The 16,767-nt window shown below is 37.0% G+C and overlaps 1 protein-coding gene across 7 annotated transcripts in view; it reads right to left on the bottom strand.

Moving 5' to 3' along the window:
• astn1 (astrotactin 1) overlaps window positions 1-16,767 on the bottom strand; it is a 267,228-nt gene that overhangs the window by 184,343 nt on the left and 66,118 nt on the right. For all 7 annotated transcript variants that reach the window (XM_087811062.1, XM_087811065.1, XM_087811063.1 and 4 more), the window contains 3 exons: window positions 10,641-10,725; window positions 4,317-4,391; window positions 1,659-1,796 (listed from right to left, as the gene is read on the bottom strand). In XM_087811062.1, coding sequence (XP_087667188.1) covers window positions 1,659-1,796; window positions 4,317-4,391; window positions 10,641-10,725 — 298 coding nt within the window. The remainder of the gene's footprint in view (window positions 1-1,658; window positions 1,797-4,316; window positions 4,392-10,640; window positions 10,726-16,767) is intronic.

The raw sequence follows: 16,767 nt of genomic DNA, 5'->3' as shown, positions 1-16,767 counted from the left end.
CAACCAAACATTGAAAATGTGAACAAAATGGCTGTTAGAAAATATATTCTAACAATAAATGACTAACAATTTCTTAAATGACCAATACATTAGAAAAAAACTAAATAAACCATAAACAAAATGTACTAAAAAGTTGATAGAAATAGAAAACAGAAATGCAAATGACTGCTAAATAAAAATGATTTCAAATAAAATAAGGCTCTGTTTTACTTTGACACAATGATTATTCTCCAATTAATACAACTCATTACAAGACAAACGACAAACGATATGACAGGGAAACAAATGTGATTCATCTAGGCGGGACTAATCTCACCTGACACGGTTTTCACAGGGCAAATAAACATCTGCAAATTAGGGCAGGAACTGACACGTCTTTGCACACCAAGTTGTTGACATGCCAAAAAGACAATTCTCACCACTAATTACATTAATAAACCTTTGCTGCCTAAACCGATCTGTTCAGCCATCACTTTACACAACACCAGTGGGCTGTTAGAACAACGGCGGCCAGTTGAAAAGGTGAAACAGAAACACAGACACTGAAAGACACATTTTTGGATGTGCTAAAGGCTTATTTAGGTTATAATCCAAGGTCACAGAAGTTGGTGGGCAGCTGTATATTAGAGAAATCAACATTGCAATGCAAATACTTATGAGAAGAAACATAACGAAACAGATAGTAGAAAAAAAGGCAGAAAGACTAGAGTTCATTTCTCTTTAAAGTCCAAAACAGACGCAACAATAGACTATACAGTATAATTTGTATTTGGCGTCGCATTTCCAAAAGTGAACCACTGTTTTGAAGCTAATTCGTGGCCGTCAGCCATATTAAGAATGCATTATTGTTTAGCCATGAACCGATCAGTTCCAGTTGTCCTTCAACCAGCCTAAGGCGACCACTTATATTGTTTTGGATTGTTAAAGTGCTTTGTGACCCTGGTCTAGAAAGGTGCTTTACAAATAACCTTAGTTTAATTTACTTCCTTGATGAACTGTGGCTTTTTTGCACTTCCATGTTGGCTTCACCCTTTAAAACCAGATGTTGGCCATTAAAGTGGGAGTAAAACCGTTACTGTGCTTTATGGAGAAATTTGTCAGCAGTTTATCACAGAGAGCCAACAGAGTGTGCCTTTGTTCTGTCTGCTTTGCATTGCAACTTACATGATTTGTAGCGTTTGTTGTATTGTTTCGAATGTTAAAGGGGGGAACGTTTTTCATTTTAGTTACAGAGCTGCCTTGGAGAGCGTGAGAAATTGGGATAACATGAAAACATGCATCATTGCAATGACTTCAGTGAGCGGTTCGAAATAGAAGGTGAACCAAATATTTCTATGATCTTGATAATACTTTTAAGTATTCTAGTGGGCTATGAATATTAGGAGAAGGCTTTAAGGAACTTTGTCAGCCTATACTTAATATATCTGAATTGTATCATTAATTTACTTAGAACAAAAGCTAAATCGGGCAAACCAGGAGGGTCAACTATGTTTTCTTACCACAGAAAACAACATTAAATTGCAGAGAAGCGACTAGCAAATGATGTTAAAGCAGATACCAGCTCACAGCCCTGGACCAGCCATCATCTACGCAGTCGGAGCCTGGATTGTCTCATCTTGAATTGGGTAGAAGTGGTTCAAGTAACAGTGTGATCTTACCGAACATCAACAGCATCCTCCATGACCGTCATATCAGTCTTGCACTTGGCTGACGGGTTGATGGCGAGCTCAGCAGGGGGAATCACAAAGCTTTTACTCAGTGGCAGCCACATCCCCTCTCCTAGGGTGTATGTGAACCTATACATAGGGAAAAGTTGTATGAGAAAAAACATTTAAAGAACTATATAAGGCAGTGTGAGACAAACTTTCAACAAAATTTCACACTTATTAACCTGAATAAATTGGATAACAGACAATAAATATTAGAACTACATTTCCTACAACGCTATTTCAGAATCTGAAACTTTTATTTCGAGTGCTGTAAACAACATGTTTATTGTAGTGGCAGTGCAGAATAAAAGGTTAAAATAAGAGAACACACAAAATAAGCAATAGAGAAGCAGTCATTGTTTTAATTATGCTATAACAAGAAACAAGGAAGTAAACAATATTTTCAAATAATATTTATTTGTGTCCGCACACAGACACAATGTCAGAAATAAAGTACTTCCAGATAATCTCTTATTAAAGGTTCCGTCTCTATTTGTTTGCTATACAGAGGAAACAATTTTACAAATCTGTGGTACAAGACGCTTTAACCATTCGGAGGGGCGCTCATAGTAATCAGTATAGCAAATCATTTTAGTAGCATTCACCAACAAGCATCTGGCCTTTAAAGCTTGAAAGTCTCACTAATTTCCCCCAAAACTAACCAAGATAGTTGGGTTAACATAGTAAGTCAGTAAGTCATTTAAGAAAGGTGATTACAAATAGTGATGACTCAAATTTGGACTTAAACAATAGATAACGTTTATGTTGACACTGACTGAAGCAATATTTTCGGATGAGATTCTAACAAATGCATTCAATCTTTTTTTTTCCGTCCGAGGAAACCAGGACATGAACGTGTTAACAGCTGATGTTGGAAATAACGCTTCAGTAAAGACTTTTCATTTGTGAGTCATCCATCTTCCAAACATCCACCGATGAACACAATTCTTACAAGTTGAAGTTAAACAGCGTGCTGATTAACATCACATGCCTTATTAGCGGCAATGAATTATGCATGCATTCTGGAGGCGCAGCGAGCAAACTTGTTGATTAAATGGTGTACAACCATTTTATGCAGACTAAACACATTTTCTCACTTACGATTGTTCGGAATTAATTTTCCGAAATAACAACTAAGCATGAAAAAAAGAGCATTCAATTGTGTGGCCTGCATCCTTTAGTAGAGCATATTGTCTTTTCTCTAACACTCGGAGCACAAGGCAGCAGTAAAGAGTGTAGCCAAAAAAATTACCCATAATGTCAAGTGACATTTATGGTTAGCAACAAGATGAATCATGCTTTAGTCTTTCTACTGCTGTAAGAAATACACATAATGCCCTTTTTGATGGCATTCTAGAGCTGGGGTCCCCAACCTTTTTTGTACTGTGCACAGGTTAAATGTCAGGATTATTTTCACAGACTGACTTTCAAAAAAAGTACAATTAAGTGCATGTAATAAACATTTGATAATAACGCTGAATCAGGACCGGTTACAGCAAGATGTCTGTGTATATGTATCTATGTACATTTTTTAAGCATTATTTATATGAAATAAGGGGTCTGAAACAAACGTTTTGTTTCAAGAGTTTGTGGTTAACTCATTTTCACTAGTCAAATGTTATTTACATATTTTACATTTTCCTTTCCAAATGAAGCACATTTCAGGCAGTAATAATAAAAATGGATTGATACTGATCCACAGCTGTGGGTTGAGGACCACTTTTATAGAAGATGTTTTTTGAAGTTTTAGTGTTCATTGTTGAACTCTATGTGCTGTACATGTAATGCAAATATGTTGAATAATAGTTGTATGATTCCCTTTATTCCCACTGAGAAGAACATGAAAAGAACAAACCATAGTAGACACTGCTATACCAGGGTTTGGTATTTGCTTCTCTAGATCCACCCACGGGACTAACTTCTAGTTAGGTATGCATGAGACGTTACTTTTATATCCCTGTGTCCTCTGCTGTATAGGTTAATATTTCATGAGAACTATGTGAAACAATAAGAAAAGGCAACTGGTCTCCAAAGTTTTTTTTATTATGAGGATTATCATTGTTCTTATGATAATAATGTTTTTAATTATTATAATTATTAATAATAATTATTAATATTATTATCCCTCTATGACATTTGTCTAGTTAACACAGTTCTATTGGCTTATTCTCAAAATAAAGCAACAGAAATGAAATTGTTCAGCTAAATTAAATATTAATAACTGAAATAACATAATAAAAAAGATGTTGCACGTGGCAAAGCCCCTGAAACTAGTTTGAATCAACTATGGATTGTTTTCACATCCATAAAATTGCCAGCTAAATAATCAATTTCTTTCCATCTCACAGTCATAAAGTAGTTTTGAAAAATGCCCTCAGCGCAAATTGTCAATGTCTCGAAACATGGAGAGAAGATGTGAGAAGAAAATAAAGCGGCTGTGTTTTGGCTGGATAGAATTGAACGCCAATTTATTATTGAGCTCCTATAAAGTGGTAGCACCTGAGGGCAGTGTGAGTCTCTTTTCCTCAACACGAAGATTTAGTTCTCTGCACAGCATCAGGTGAAAGACACTGTAGCCAGTTAAAACTTTAGGGAAGTTTCTCTTACCTGAAAATGCGATCGGAGGGTTGTTCTCCCATCACAAGATCAAAACCTCTCTGGAAGATGGTGTAAGGCCAGGGACTGTCATGAAAAAGAATAGATTAGAGGAAACTGCCATAGAATGGCGCAGTGTTTGATTCAAAGCAAGAGATGTGTTCAATTTTTCAGCAAACCCATCCTGCTTATCTGAAACTCCCAAAAAATAAAAAAGAATCACAAACTCTGAGCGTTTAAGTTGTAACCGCCTTCTGGAGACCAAGATGAAACGTTACACTGTGTGATCTGTCCAGGTTTCTTAAAAAGGATTCATTTGAAGATACCAGGGCTGCTCTTAGCAGGACTTTCCTGATCCCAGCATTTCCCTCACACGACAACCCACCTATCTTTAGTGATTACACACTGCTTACAAACGGTTTTTAAACCAAATAACAACAAAAATGAATTCACATTGTTGAAAATATGAAACATGTAATTTGAAACAGGAAATCTTAACCAGAGGAAACCTTGTACTCTATATTTTCAGGTCTTATATGCCTTGGTATGAGTGATGGGCTAATTAGGCTTCTTAAAAAAACTGTATTTAATAGATTGCACTATTGGCTCCAAAATTATAGGTTAAGGTTCTGTAAATCTCATAACTTGAGGGTAGCTAATGTGAAAAAGTCTTCTGACTTACTCACAGGTTTCAAATGTTCAAGTCTTCCTCTCCAAGATGAAGTAAGTTCCTTATCATGACCATGTTTTGAAGATAATATATTATTTCATAAAGTTCTCCCCTTCTGAAATCTTGGCGAATGAGAGGGTACGAGAGTGGAGTCCATTATGATGTAATAATGGTCTTATCTACTACTTCTGCAGCAACAGAGCGCCCTCCTTCTTTCTTTATACACCAGTCCCTTGTAGCTGGAGACGTTCGGGATTTACGACGCACAGTGAAAAACCTCAATGCTTGACCATTCAAAGCAAAAAAAGCAAAAAAAAAAAGTGTTTTCAGTGGGCGGGGCTTAAACACATTTTCTAATGTAAAGATATTTGAATGAAAATGGAGTTTGCTACAAACAGACACATACTGATGAGAACAATAAGAGTTGAAGGTCAATTTAGGAGACATTTAACACATTACCTTTAGGTATGAGAGGAGAAAAGAAAAGAAAAAGAAAGTAAGAAAAAGTATTGCTCTTAATGAATGAATTTGATTACCATGTAACTGTTTGAATGTGTGGACATTGACACCCATATAGGAATAGAACCTCATTAAACAAGACACTCAGAGTCAAAGATTACAGCAAAGAGTACCATCTAGTAGGACCTAAAAAATTCAATACACAGTTTAAATATATACTTTAAAAGGCCAAAGGTAGAAATTTGCCGGACCTTATATATGATTTTTATCATCTGATTTCAAGCATTTGATTTTAGCACTTTATTTAGCACAATAATATATATGATAAGATAAAAAGTAACCAAAGATTAGCCAAAGTAGTGACAGGAACACAGATGAACAGAAAGAAGCCAGGCAGTTTCCAAGAGGCAGTCGAGTAAGACGCTGAAGGATGAAGATTAATTGAGAGTGACAACTCGACGACTAAACAGAGTACGAAGCGAGAGCGTCAAGAGGTGAAGTGACAGTGACCTGATGTCACCCTGAACAAACTCCTGTGTAACTGTAAGACAAAAGAACATTGGGGAAGAAAGGAATGGCGTCTGAAGCCAAGGGTCGATATCATTAAACATTTAGGTCTCCAAAGGATGTTCAGCCTGTCAGAGCGAAGCACAAACACAGACAGAGAGCAGGAGGAACAAGATCAATTGGGATGTATTACGCTGGAATGCTGGAATTCTGTTCCACTTCCACTTTGCAAAAAGATTTCAAGGGCCAATGTAGCTGAATAATTCCTGTTCCTTGTCCTTGGATTGCTTCATATGTACCAAGTATATTCAAACACAGGTAAGTGGTAGGATGAGTGCTAGCTTGCACACCAACAGTTACAAGCCAACTCAATCTGGAGCTTCTATGATAGTATTTGTTTTTTTTGCTTGTCCGTTCAAACACAACACTGATATCACTTCAATTGGAACTTCCTAGGAATCCTTGGCAGCTCCATACAACAGCGTTAGCAACAACTTCCACTCCCCCATGAATTGTTGGTTCTGACCTCAAGTTATTCTTATGGGGTTTATACTCATGACAGCATTTTAAGCCTTCATCCGTATAGTGATAAGAGAATTTCAGTTTAGGTTTATTCTTAGTTTCAGAAAAAATGACCAGAAACTGTTTCCTTTAACTGAGAAAAATCTCTAAACTTAGGAAAATGTTGTCACACCATGATCTGGAGCTTGTAATCCATGCATTTGTGTCTTCTCGCCTGTGCTATTCTAACAGTTTGTTTTCATGTCTTAACAAGACGGATCTGTCTCGCCTGCAGTTGATTCAGAACTCTGCAGCGAGAATTCTGAGCTTCTCTAGTAGAAGAACTCACATTTCTCCGATCCTTAAGTCTCTTCACTGGCCGGCAGTTTTTTTCAGGATCAATTTTAAAATTCTGGTTCTTACTTTCAGATCTATTCATGGTCAGACTCGTCCTTACATCACTGATCTGATCCGGCCTTACACACCAGCTCGGGCTCTGAGGTCTGTGGATCAGAATCGACTGATGGTTTCGCACACAGTTCAGGACCAGAGGAGAGAATTCCTTCCAGGCTGTTGCTCCTAAGCTTTGGAACGATCTTCCTCTCTCTCTGCACTTGATGGATCTACTGACTCCTTCAAGAAACATCTGAAGACACTTTTATTCGTGCAGGCTTTACTTGATTCTCCGAGACTCCTGTATTTGTCTCGGTGTTGTCTTGACCTTTAAAGAATCTATTTTATTGGGTATTGTATTGATTGTTTAAGAGCTTTGGGACCCTGGTCTAGAAAAGCGCTATACAAATATTACTTACTTACTTACTTAGTTAGCCAATCAAGAGAGTGTTAACATCCGTCAAAATGGGAGATTTTTAACCAAAATTTGATGGAATCCCTCATATCATACTCATTGGTCTTACTCACAACGTTACCTAAACATCTGGACCGCCTCGTCCAGGCACCCCCTGCTGAGTAGTTGTTGCAAGGGCCTTAGCCTTCAAGTTGAGACCAGGATACAATCTCAAGTTGTCTACATGTAAGAAGACGTAAAAACTTCCCAAGCTTTCTAGACCAGGAACCAAGAGCCGGATTTCTGAACTGAAGTTTTTTTTGTGAGGATTTTAAGTGCGGAAACAACCACCTTACTAACAATTGTTGGTTTCTCCGCTCCTGAGTTAACCTCTTCTAGAAGTTGGACTCAGGTGGACTGTGCTTTGTCACGGGAGGCTTCAATCGTAAGGCTGCTCATTTTGGTTCAGTGGAAACCTTGTACATCATAGCCTCTCCATTCTGTGTAACTATCTTCTAGGCCTCTGCATAAAAAGCTGGAGGGGATTGGATTTGCTGTGCAGTGCAAACTGCTTAAGCTCTGCACAGTCTATACAGAAGCTTTAATTCATGCTTTTTACAGCTATGACATTATTCACTGCCTTCTGAAGATTTGTTTTTTTTCCTTGTACCAGTACAGATTACTTTCTATTGGTCGTTATTATTTTATTTTCAAACTTAAAATAGACATGCTCTAAAAACGAATTATCTCATTTATAATACATTTTCTGTCACAGAGGTGGCCATTTATTGTCATAATAAATTTAGCAGTAATTTGCTCGTGCTGGAACACACTTTCTGAGAAGTCACTCGAAAGTTGCCTCTGTGGCTTTGGTGCTGGCCAAATGTCAAGGGCTGTCTAACAAGCAGAAAATTACCCAATTAAATGATGGCTCCTCGAGGCAGTGTGAAACAACACTTTAAGAATAAAAAAAACTAAAACAAGTCACTCTTAATCTGTATGGTACAGAAGTGTCCTTTTGCCAACAACAAAAACAACACAGAATGATGATACAGTAGCAACGACGGATGTCATTATTCTGTTTGTCTCCTTAGGGTGGCTGCTCAAACACTCAGGCTGCTTGAAGAACATAACATTTGGATTTATCGAGCTGGCAACCTGTCAGTCTATGCAAGTCAGGTCAATTCATCTGATTAGCAAATATAGGATATGGATTGTGTATCTATGAAAATTTGTAGTGTGTTTAAGCAGCCATTCACTTTTGAAAATAGCTTCTTGGATTGTCCATATAGTGTGTTCAAAGGAGGATTCTTTTTTTGTTGTTGAAATATTCACTAGGAACGCAGCTTACTCTGTTTCTGAAGCTTTGTAAAGCCATTTTTAAAAACTATGATTTCTTCTGTACCCATCATGATGTCCAGGAATTTGGTTTTCAATGATGTATCATCAATTATCACATGCATCTATAAAACAGAGGCTGTACAAACAGTAAGAAAACGACTATTTAAGCAAATTACCCTCACTCCAATACACATATATTATTAGTACAACCTTCTTCCAGATAAAAAAGCTCCACTATAGACAGAAACATTTATGCGCAATGACGTCAGCTGTTTCTTCCATAGTGGCTTTTCTCAACATAAATGAGATTAAAAGAAATGTCTGGACTTCTTTAAAGGGAGCAACACCATGTCACTGGTTTGGCATCTGCCTCGAAATTCCAACTCATTAAATAGAGGCCTATACATACCAAATCAACACAGTAAACAACATCAAGTTCACTTGTGATGTTGTCATGGTCAACATCTGTCGTGGAATATCTAGAGTTGTTTGACCAAAAGATAGTTTGTGCTGAACTTTTAGCCGGGTCACTCTGACCTAGAATTATGAGGACGTGTTTTTGCCAAAGAGCCTGTTATTCAAGGTCTCTGGGAAGAAGAGTGAGCCCAGATTTCCCTTTTTTGGTACTGTCTGGTACACCAAAGGCCGGACATCTGGGTCTGTGACCTGTGTTGAGATAGCTCTTTATTTCCAGAAAATCATGAAACATCTCTTAGAGAAAGCCCAATGGAAATGTCTATAAAATGATTCTGATGATTTGCAAAGATTGATGATGCTCGAGCTTTGATCAATAATTGAATTATCTTGTGAATGTGTCCTATTTAAAGGGAGGCATTTTGACCAGTGTGTGTAGTAACATGGAGTGAGATGATTGTGTTAAAATCAGGTTTGGGATCCATAAAGACCCAGCGGACAAAATACTTTATCAAAGTCTTTATTCTTTGTGTGGTTCTCACAGCTAGAGAAGAAAGCTGTTTAGTGCAAATGGGATTCGGGTCACTTGGGCACTGAGATTTCTGGGATTTGGTCGGAGAGGCAGAAATAAGGGCCTAAGTATCGATTACTTCTGTTAGTATACACCAGGTCTAAGGTGTTCTCTTCGCTGTGTGGGTAGTTGCATTGAGAAGCCGGGGAAGAACGTTCAGGTTGCTGATGATGTTGTGTCATATCCATAACTAGCACATCCACCACTATATCATGTATTTTTTATCAAAACTGCAGTTTAGATAATGCAACAAATGAAAGCAATGTGAAGTTCACATGGAAAATGGAAATGACTAATAGACAAAAATGAAAAATATTCCTACACAGAGCAAGTGCCCCAGTCAATCCTCATAGGCATTTTGTGTCACAATGTCTGTGCTATCAACAAGGAATATACTATAACCTGATGAGACACAAATCTGTTGCCATTTCAAGTGTTAAATGGTCCATTTTTAAATAGTAGTCGAGGGGTTAAACGGCCCACAGGTTGGACAGAATTTCCAAAATCTGTCCCTCTGGGAGGTTTTGTTCCCGTCTTAAAGCAAGCATTAGGTTCATCATCCAGAGTGATATAAGCATTGCTGCTGTAAACAAATTCCGTGGTCAATTCTATAGCCTCAGAGCATCTGATTGTCATCAAATAACACTTTTTATACCGATCTTTGTGTACACACAGAGTCCACACCTACGTTTCTTTCTTGAACATCTTCACGGAAGAGCTGTAGGCCATAGATTTGGAAGTCTTACATGTTGTTGTTCAACCAAGTTTCTGTCAGATAAAGCCTGTATAGTTCCTCATCTCACAAAAGACCCTGAGCCTCAGGCATAGTAAATCCACCTTGTTGTTGAGAGCTGCTATCGTGTAGCCTTCCCAGCATGTATTTCAAAACCATTCTGTTTCTTGCTGTTCAAACCAGGAGCTCAAGAAGCTCCTGCACTACCTCTAATTTTTTGACCCTGGAATATTGGATTTCAAGTGTGCAGCTATCAAAAAGCTAATCAGATCCCTATGGTACCGTAGTCCATCCCTGGCTTTGGACAATTAACCAGAAATTATAAACATAATGAGGTAATTATCATAACTCACCCTTGATTGGGCCCCCATTCACTGCGGATGCAGAGGTGCTTGTGGACGGGATCCTTCATGTATCCGTCGAGGCAAAGACATTCGCCTGCAAACAAAATGGAAGTCGTATTAATTATGAGGCCGTTAGAGTCAACCTCTTCATCAGAAGACTTCCGTTGCTGGTCTTCACATTTATGGTCCCAGAGATGGATGCTAATGATTACTCTCTTTGGCACTTGTATTATGCGTTGGTCGATTTTTTTCCGGCAGTGAGTTGCATACCTTTTGAAATTTCACACACACACACACACTCAATACAAGATATGTGTAACGCATTTGTTTTCGGGCACCCGGGTCACCTTGACCCAGAGATTAACACAAGGGCTATGAATACATAAGGTGTCTTCAGAAAAATAATGTTATCAAATACATTTAGCAAACCTAGATGATGCCCAATAATAAGACAGTCACTAAGACAGTGATGTATTTAAAGCTGTCAGTAATAGCCATCTCATTAAGATGCCACCCATTTTATTTTTCTCATTTACACTCTATCTTGGTATAAATAGAAACATCGAGGATCCCATTATTCGCGCTGTTCACATAGATTTTGCATGACTTAAAATATTGTTGTGTTGAGCAGTTTTATAATGAGTTGTTTGGTCGCCAGGCCAGTCTCTCAAGCAGCTGTGATGACAAATGCAACATTTTATCGGCAGCTACAGCGCGTTCATCAACGTTTGCAACAGACTGTGTGGATTGAGAGCCAGAATTTAAACGTGATTCCCATCATCATAAATGGTTTGTTAAGAGCATAACATATTTACATGAAATGCTTGTACTAAAAAAATAATAAAATGACATGGCCTTTCATGTCATCTGCTGTATTATTTCTACAGTATTCATCATAAATATTCTTCCGCAGAAACTGATTTTTTTGTGCAACTCTCTGCATTTCTAGCCTTCTCTAGCTCTGGAGGATTGATTGTCACTCGAGGGCTTACCCATGTTCAATCTGTGACAAGTGAAGGGCACAGACCCCAAACTTTACCACATTACACCTAACGGTAAAAGTCAGTTGTCAATGGCTGCCAGGCAAAAATAAATACAAAATATAAGTATTTATATATTTTTTCCATTAATGCAGAGATACTATTTTTTAAAATATTACTGTGCTACAGCAAGAGTGTAATAATGTATTCATATTTTAGGTAAATGGTAGATATACCGGAAACTCTAAGAGCAATTTGGGAAGTAGAGAGAAAGTAAAAGTATTAAAATGATAGATATTTCTGATCAAACTACACACTTTAAAGGTTGTTTTGTTTTTAATGTGATGCACTTGCACTCATGTTTGTATTAAATAAATAAGCAAGCCAAGTATGAAGTTTTGTTCTAAGTAACCTGTTTTCAAGAGGGAAGCAAAGCTGTGAATTAAGAACAGAAATGAAATTAGCTTCAATTTCACAGGAACAGTCTGGGGAGCTATTAAAAAAGCAATCACTTAAACCAAAATCAACATCTCAAATAGTGCTACTTATCTTTCTTCTTGATTCGTTAAAACCAATTTGACAAAAAACTTTTCACAAAAGCTGTAGCTTTTATCTCAGTTAAATATTTATAACCTGTTTTGTTTTGTGTCCGAGCAAATCATAATTGGCCAATGAATGTTCATGAAGCATCATTCTCATTTTCAGAGCCCACTAGATGGAAGTCTTTACTTTATAATCTTAAACTTTAAGCAACTATTTTATGGAAATCTATTGTTTTTAAGATAAAAGTGTGATTTACTGAGCAATGAAGCTTTACAAACCGATCACTAGCCAGTTTAAATTTTTTTTTTTTTCCAATATTTGCTGCCTATTTTCAAGACTAAAACTTATTTCGCCTTATTCCTGGAAAGACAGTAATGAAAATAAGACATTGATTCCATGTTGTCCTAGTTATCCTCATTTAGTACCTATAATATAATAACTATATCATGCTTTCTCCAGATCTACAGTGCCAGCCTAGCACCTTCTTACCTTCTCCTTACTGCTCTATCAACATCTCCTGTGGTGCATAAATTCACTCTGTTGCTCTTTGACCTCTTCTCCTATCTTCCTTTGATCTTCATGGTGTGACTCATCAACTTAATCCCTCCATAGTAACAGCATAACAGTGCTGGGCGTCTCAGCATATACCTTATGGCATCCTGACAGACTTCCCAATTGATCAAAACGTAACTTCTAAAAACTTCCACACATGAAAATGTCTCGAAACATTATACCAACCCTACAAAGGTGTTTTCGAAAAAAGTACTCCTTCAAGGTCTTGCAAATGCTTAGTCATGCTCCAGACCTCCACCCAAAATAACACATTTGAAGAAAGCTGAGACTTTAGGTTTCCCAGCAGCCACAAAACTTAAAGGATTTAGAGACTTTCTATGAAGATGAATAGGATCAAATCTCTCTAGAGCAGTGTGCAAACCTGCTGACCACGTTTGTCCCGGTGCTTGCTGACAAGAGGTTCTCTACCTTTTAGAAAAAAGAGCTAAATTGAAAATTCAAAACTTATTTCTCTCAGTCAAACCAATTTCTTTTATACGCCATTTTTTGATATTATGCCCAGTGCTGTCAAATGATGTGACTAATTGTGATTTAGATTAAACTCATATTTCTATCTATTACACTCATTCATTTCAAAATCCTTCACTTTTTCTAATTTATGTTTGAAATGTACCTTTTTGTGAAATCAGTGTTTTCATTTTGTTAGTGTCATTCAACGGTGAAAACGATGGTTAATCATACCCTGAAGTGGACATCGATTGGTCTTGTGAATTAATAGTTGTTATTTTATCTGTATACATATAGCACTTTATATCGACCTGATGTTTTATATTAATATTCCAATGATTTGGTCATGAGAACACAGCAATGTTCAGCCCTGCAGGTGGAAATTAAAGGTGGCATCAACACTTGAGTCTCAAATACAGCAGATATAACTAGAACTGCATCTTTTCAACTCCGTTCAAAGTGAAAAATGACTTCATGAATACACTTTTCTATTATGTATAAATGTTTTAATCTGCCGCGGTAATGCATGTTAATTAAAAAATAAATAAATACATTTGGGCGCTTTTTAAGGTATTTTAGTTGCGATTAAAAGTTAAAAAAATTAGTATTATTAAGTGTTTGGTGGGTTTGATTTTTAAACTCTGAAATGTGAAGACAAATTGGCAATTTACCAATAAATGAATGTAACAAAAGGGAGGAGCAGTAGCTTATGTTAGAAGCAAAAACAACCACAACAGCTTGGCATGTCCTCATGCTGGTCACCAGCCTGGTCGCACACTGCTGTAGAATGGCATCCCGTTCTTCAACCAGCGTGTGTCGCAAGTCAGCCAATGTGGTTTTGTTGGTCAATCTGGCACGAACAGCGTGATCAAGCTCATTTCACAAGTGTTCAAAGGGGTTGAGGTCAGGGCTGCCAGCAGGGCATTTCACCATCATGAGCAGTAAATGTGTTGTTTGACAAAAAAAAAAAAAAAAATCAGTTTTTTCGCTAAAGTATTGATCTATTAGTTCAAAAGTCTTATTTGTAATGTAGTTTTTCTCATAGCCACTATTCCTCTAGTGCGATATATTTAGAAGTAATATGTGTTCAAAACAAAAAAGTTATAGGTTAAAAAAAAAAAAAAGAAAAAAAAAAGCTATCCACCACAAATTCACAAACATAATACTTTGTTTGTGATAAAAAAAATCAAGTCAGTAGTGGAAAGAAGCACTGATATTGTTGTGCAGCATCTGGATTTTCATTTGTATCTCTGCCACAGACGAGAGGATTGGATTCATGCTATCTATAGAAGCAATCTCCCTGCAGCCCACTCACACTTCTTGCTTATACAACATACGTGCACAATGGTTTGATTATAAAGGAATCACATGAAGAACCGTGAAGCTTTTTCTTCTGCTCACGACAAAGGCTAGTGTTTGAGCAGGGGACGATACGTGGTGCGGTGGTGGTCTTGTGTAATCAGATAGATACTTGAAATATATATGAGGGTGTAATTAAAAGAAAATATGCATGTCTGTGTCTGTGGTTGTTTGTGTGTTTGATCTTGTTTAATAGTACCCTTGAGTTCACTTAAGGAACTATCACGATCCGGGAAATCTGTGCGATCCCGCACTGGCCTGTTTTAATTGGCCACGTTAAATACTCTAAACATCAGGAAGGTTTTTCTTCTATAATGTACAATTAGTTAAACATGACACGATTATTAACCCAGTGATAAACTGTGAGCTTCCAAAAAGAACCGTTGTTTTGCAGGACAGACTATCTTCGATCATCGACACAAACAAACAACTTAAACTGACATGCTGGCCAACAAAAAAATCGTTCCCTGGAACATTTTAATACTTATCTTGCTTGTGACGACTTGATAGTAAAGACATGATGAATCCTTTTCCACTTTATCTTTGATAAAAATCGATGCTTTGAGACTCCAAGAGACGCAACCTTATCGGCTCTATAAATAAAGTTGTCAATTTTGAATGCAACACATGGATCGCTGATTTCCCAGATCGCGTTCTGCTCTAGGTTTAGTCGGGAAACTGGTTGCCGAAAAAACATGGATGAACGACACATGACAGAACAACTTTATGAAAACCAAATAGCAATTTTGGTTTAATTTCATGAATTCTTGTCATCATCATTAGTTGTAATTACAGTGTAGTTAAGATTGATGATTAAACTACTGAAGTGTGAGTATAAAACCACAATAATGCACTCGTTTTTGTGTATGATTATGTGCACCCTTTTGTCAAGTATCTAAAAAACACTTATGACTACTCTAGTAATGAGTTTGTGCCATTAAAGATATGAAGGTGTAATATATACTTTATTTTCTGTTCTTTCAACAAAGGCTTTTTCCTATCGCTCTTCTATAAATGAGATATTATATAGTTTCTGCATTGATTATGTTGGTATCTAAAATAAAATAATAAAAATGACATATCTTGTGTTTGTCCTTATTGACAACATTTTAGTAACAATAATATACATTATGACTTCTTGGACCATTCTGTTGAAAATAAATTTGGGGCACTGACACTGCAGGCCCTCTTGACCTCGGCCACTGGCACCTATCAGGGTGATTGACAACGGCATCATCTACAAGTGTTGCCTGCGGAATAACATTATTAGTAGAAGCAGCATCTTCCGTGGACGCCAACATCTCATGCCTTGTCTTTAACTGGGTTCAGTGCTAGAGGTCATTCACATCGGATCCAAAGTACCAGGAGCACTTTAATTAGAAGCTTGTTTTGAAATAATGTTAGTTGGAGAGCTTAATTTCCCCTTATGCAGCAGAAGAATCCAAAGTTACAGGTCAGTGGATCCATCCCAGCTACGCGTTTCCCTTTATTTATCAAAACACTGGCTAAACAAACCTCATCTTAAAGATGAATTTAATTTTTTTATCTCTGTACAGAATTTATGGGCTGCGAAAGCTTCAAGAAGCATTGTCCTCTCAGACATCTTCACTAAATACAATTTCAACTAATTATTTCAGTTCTGGATTGATACTAAGGATAAAGCAGTTATTCCTCTTAATTTTTAACCTTCCCAAAAGTCAGCTAACAGAAAGGTTCACTTTCATGTTCTATTTTTATATATTCATGGTTACTCCTTCTTAAATGTTGACCTGTCACAATTATTGATGGGCTGAAGAAGCTTCTTGAAGCATTGTCAGCATTTTTTAGAGCCCATTAGATGGAAATCTATAATGTATAATCTTTGGTTTTGAGTAAATACTTTGATGAAACCTGTCATAAGTCCATTAGGAACTGTTGAGCTAAACATAAAAAAATAATTAAAACAATGCTTCACGAAGCTACATTAGCCAATCACTAAACAAAATGTAATATTCAATTTGAAGTAAACAACACACATAAACTCTAAATCTCCAACTTCAAAAAAAATATTTCCATTGAGTTATGAAATCAGTTTTCTTTGTGCAGGTTTGTGCTTTTCTAGTTATAAAAGTGACAAATATTGTGTCTATCAATCCTGACCGTCTTAAGATTGCTCTTACCGCTCCTTAAATATCCACATTAACATGTTAGTTATGGTCCAACTAGCACGGATGCTACGGAAATATAATTGATGA

Source organism: Callionymus lyra, chromosome 16 (genome assembly GCF_982586985.1).
Source record: "Callionymus lyra chromosome 16, fCalLyr1.hap1.1, whole genome shotgun sequence".
NCBI classification, from domain to species: domain Eukaryota; kingdom Metazoa; phylum Chordata; class Actinopteri; order Syngnathiformes; family Callionymidae; genus Callionymus; species Callionymus lyra.
This window is presented reverse-complemented; position numbering and strand designations above follow the sequence as displayed.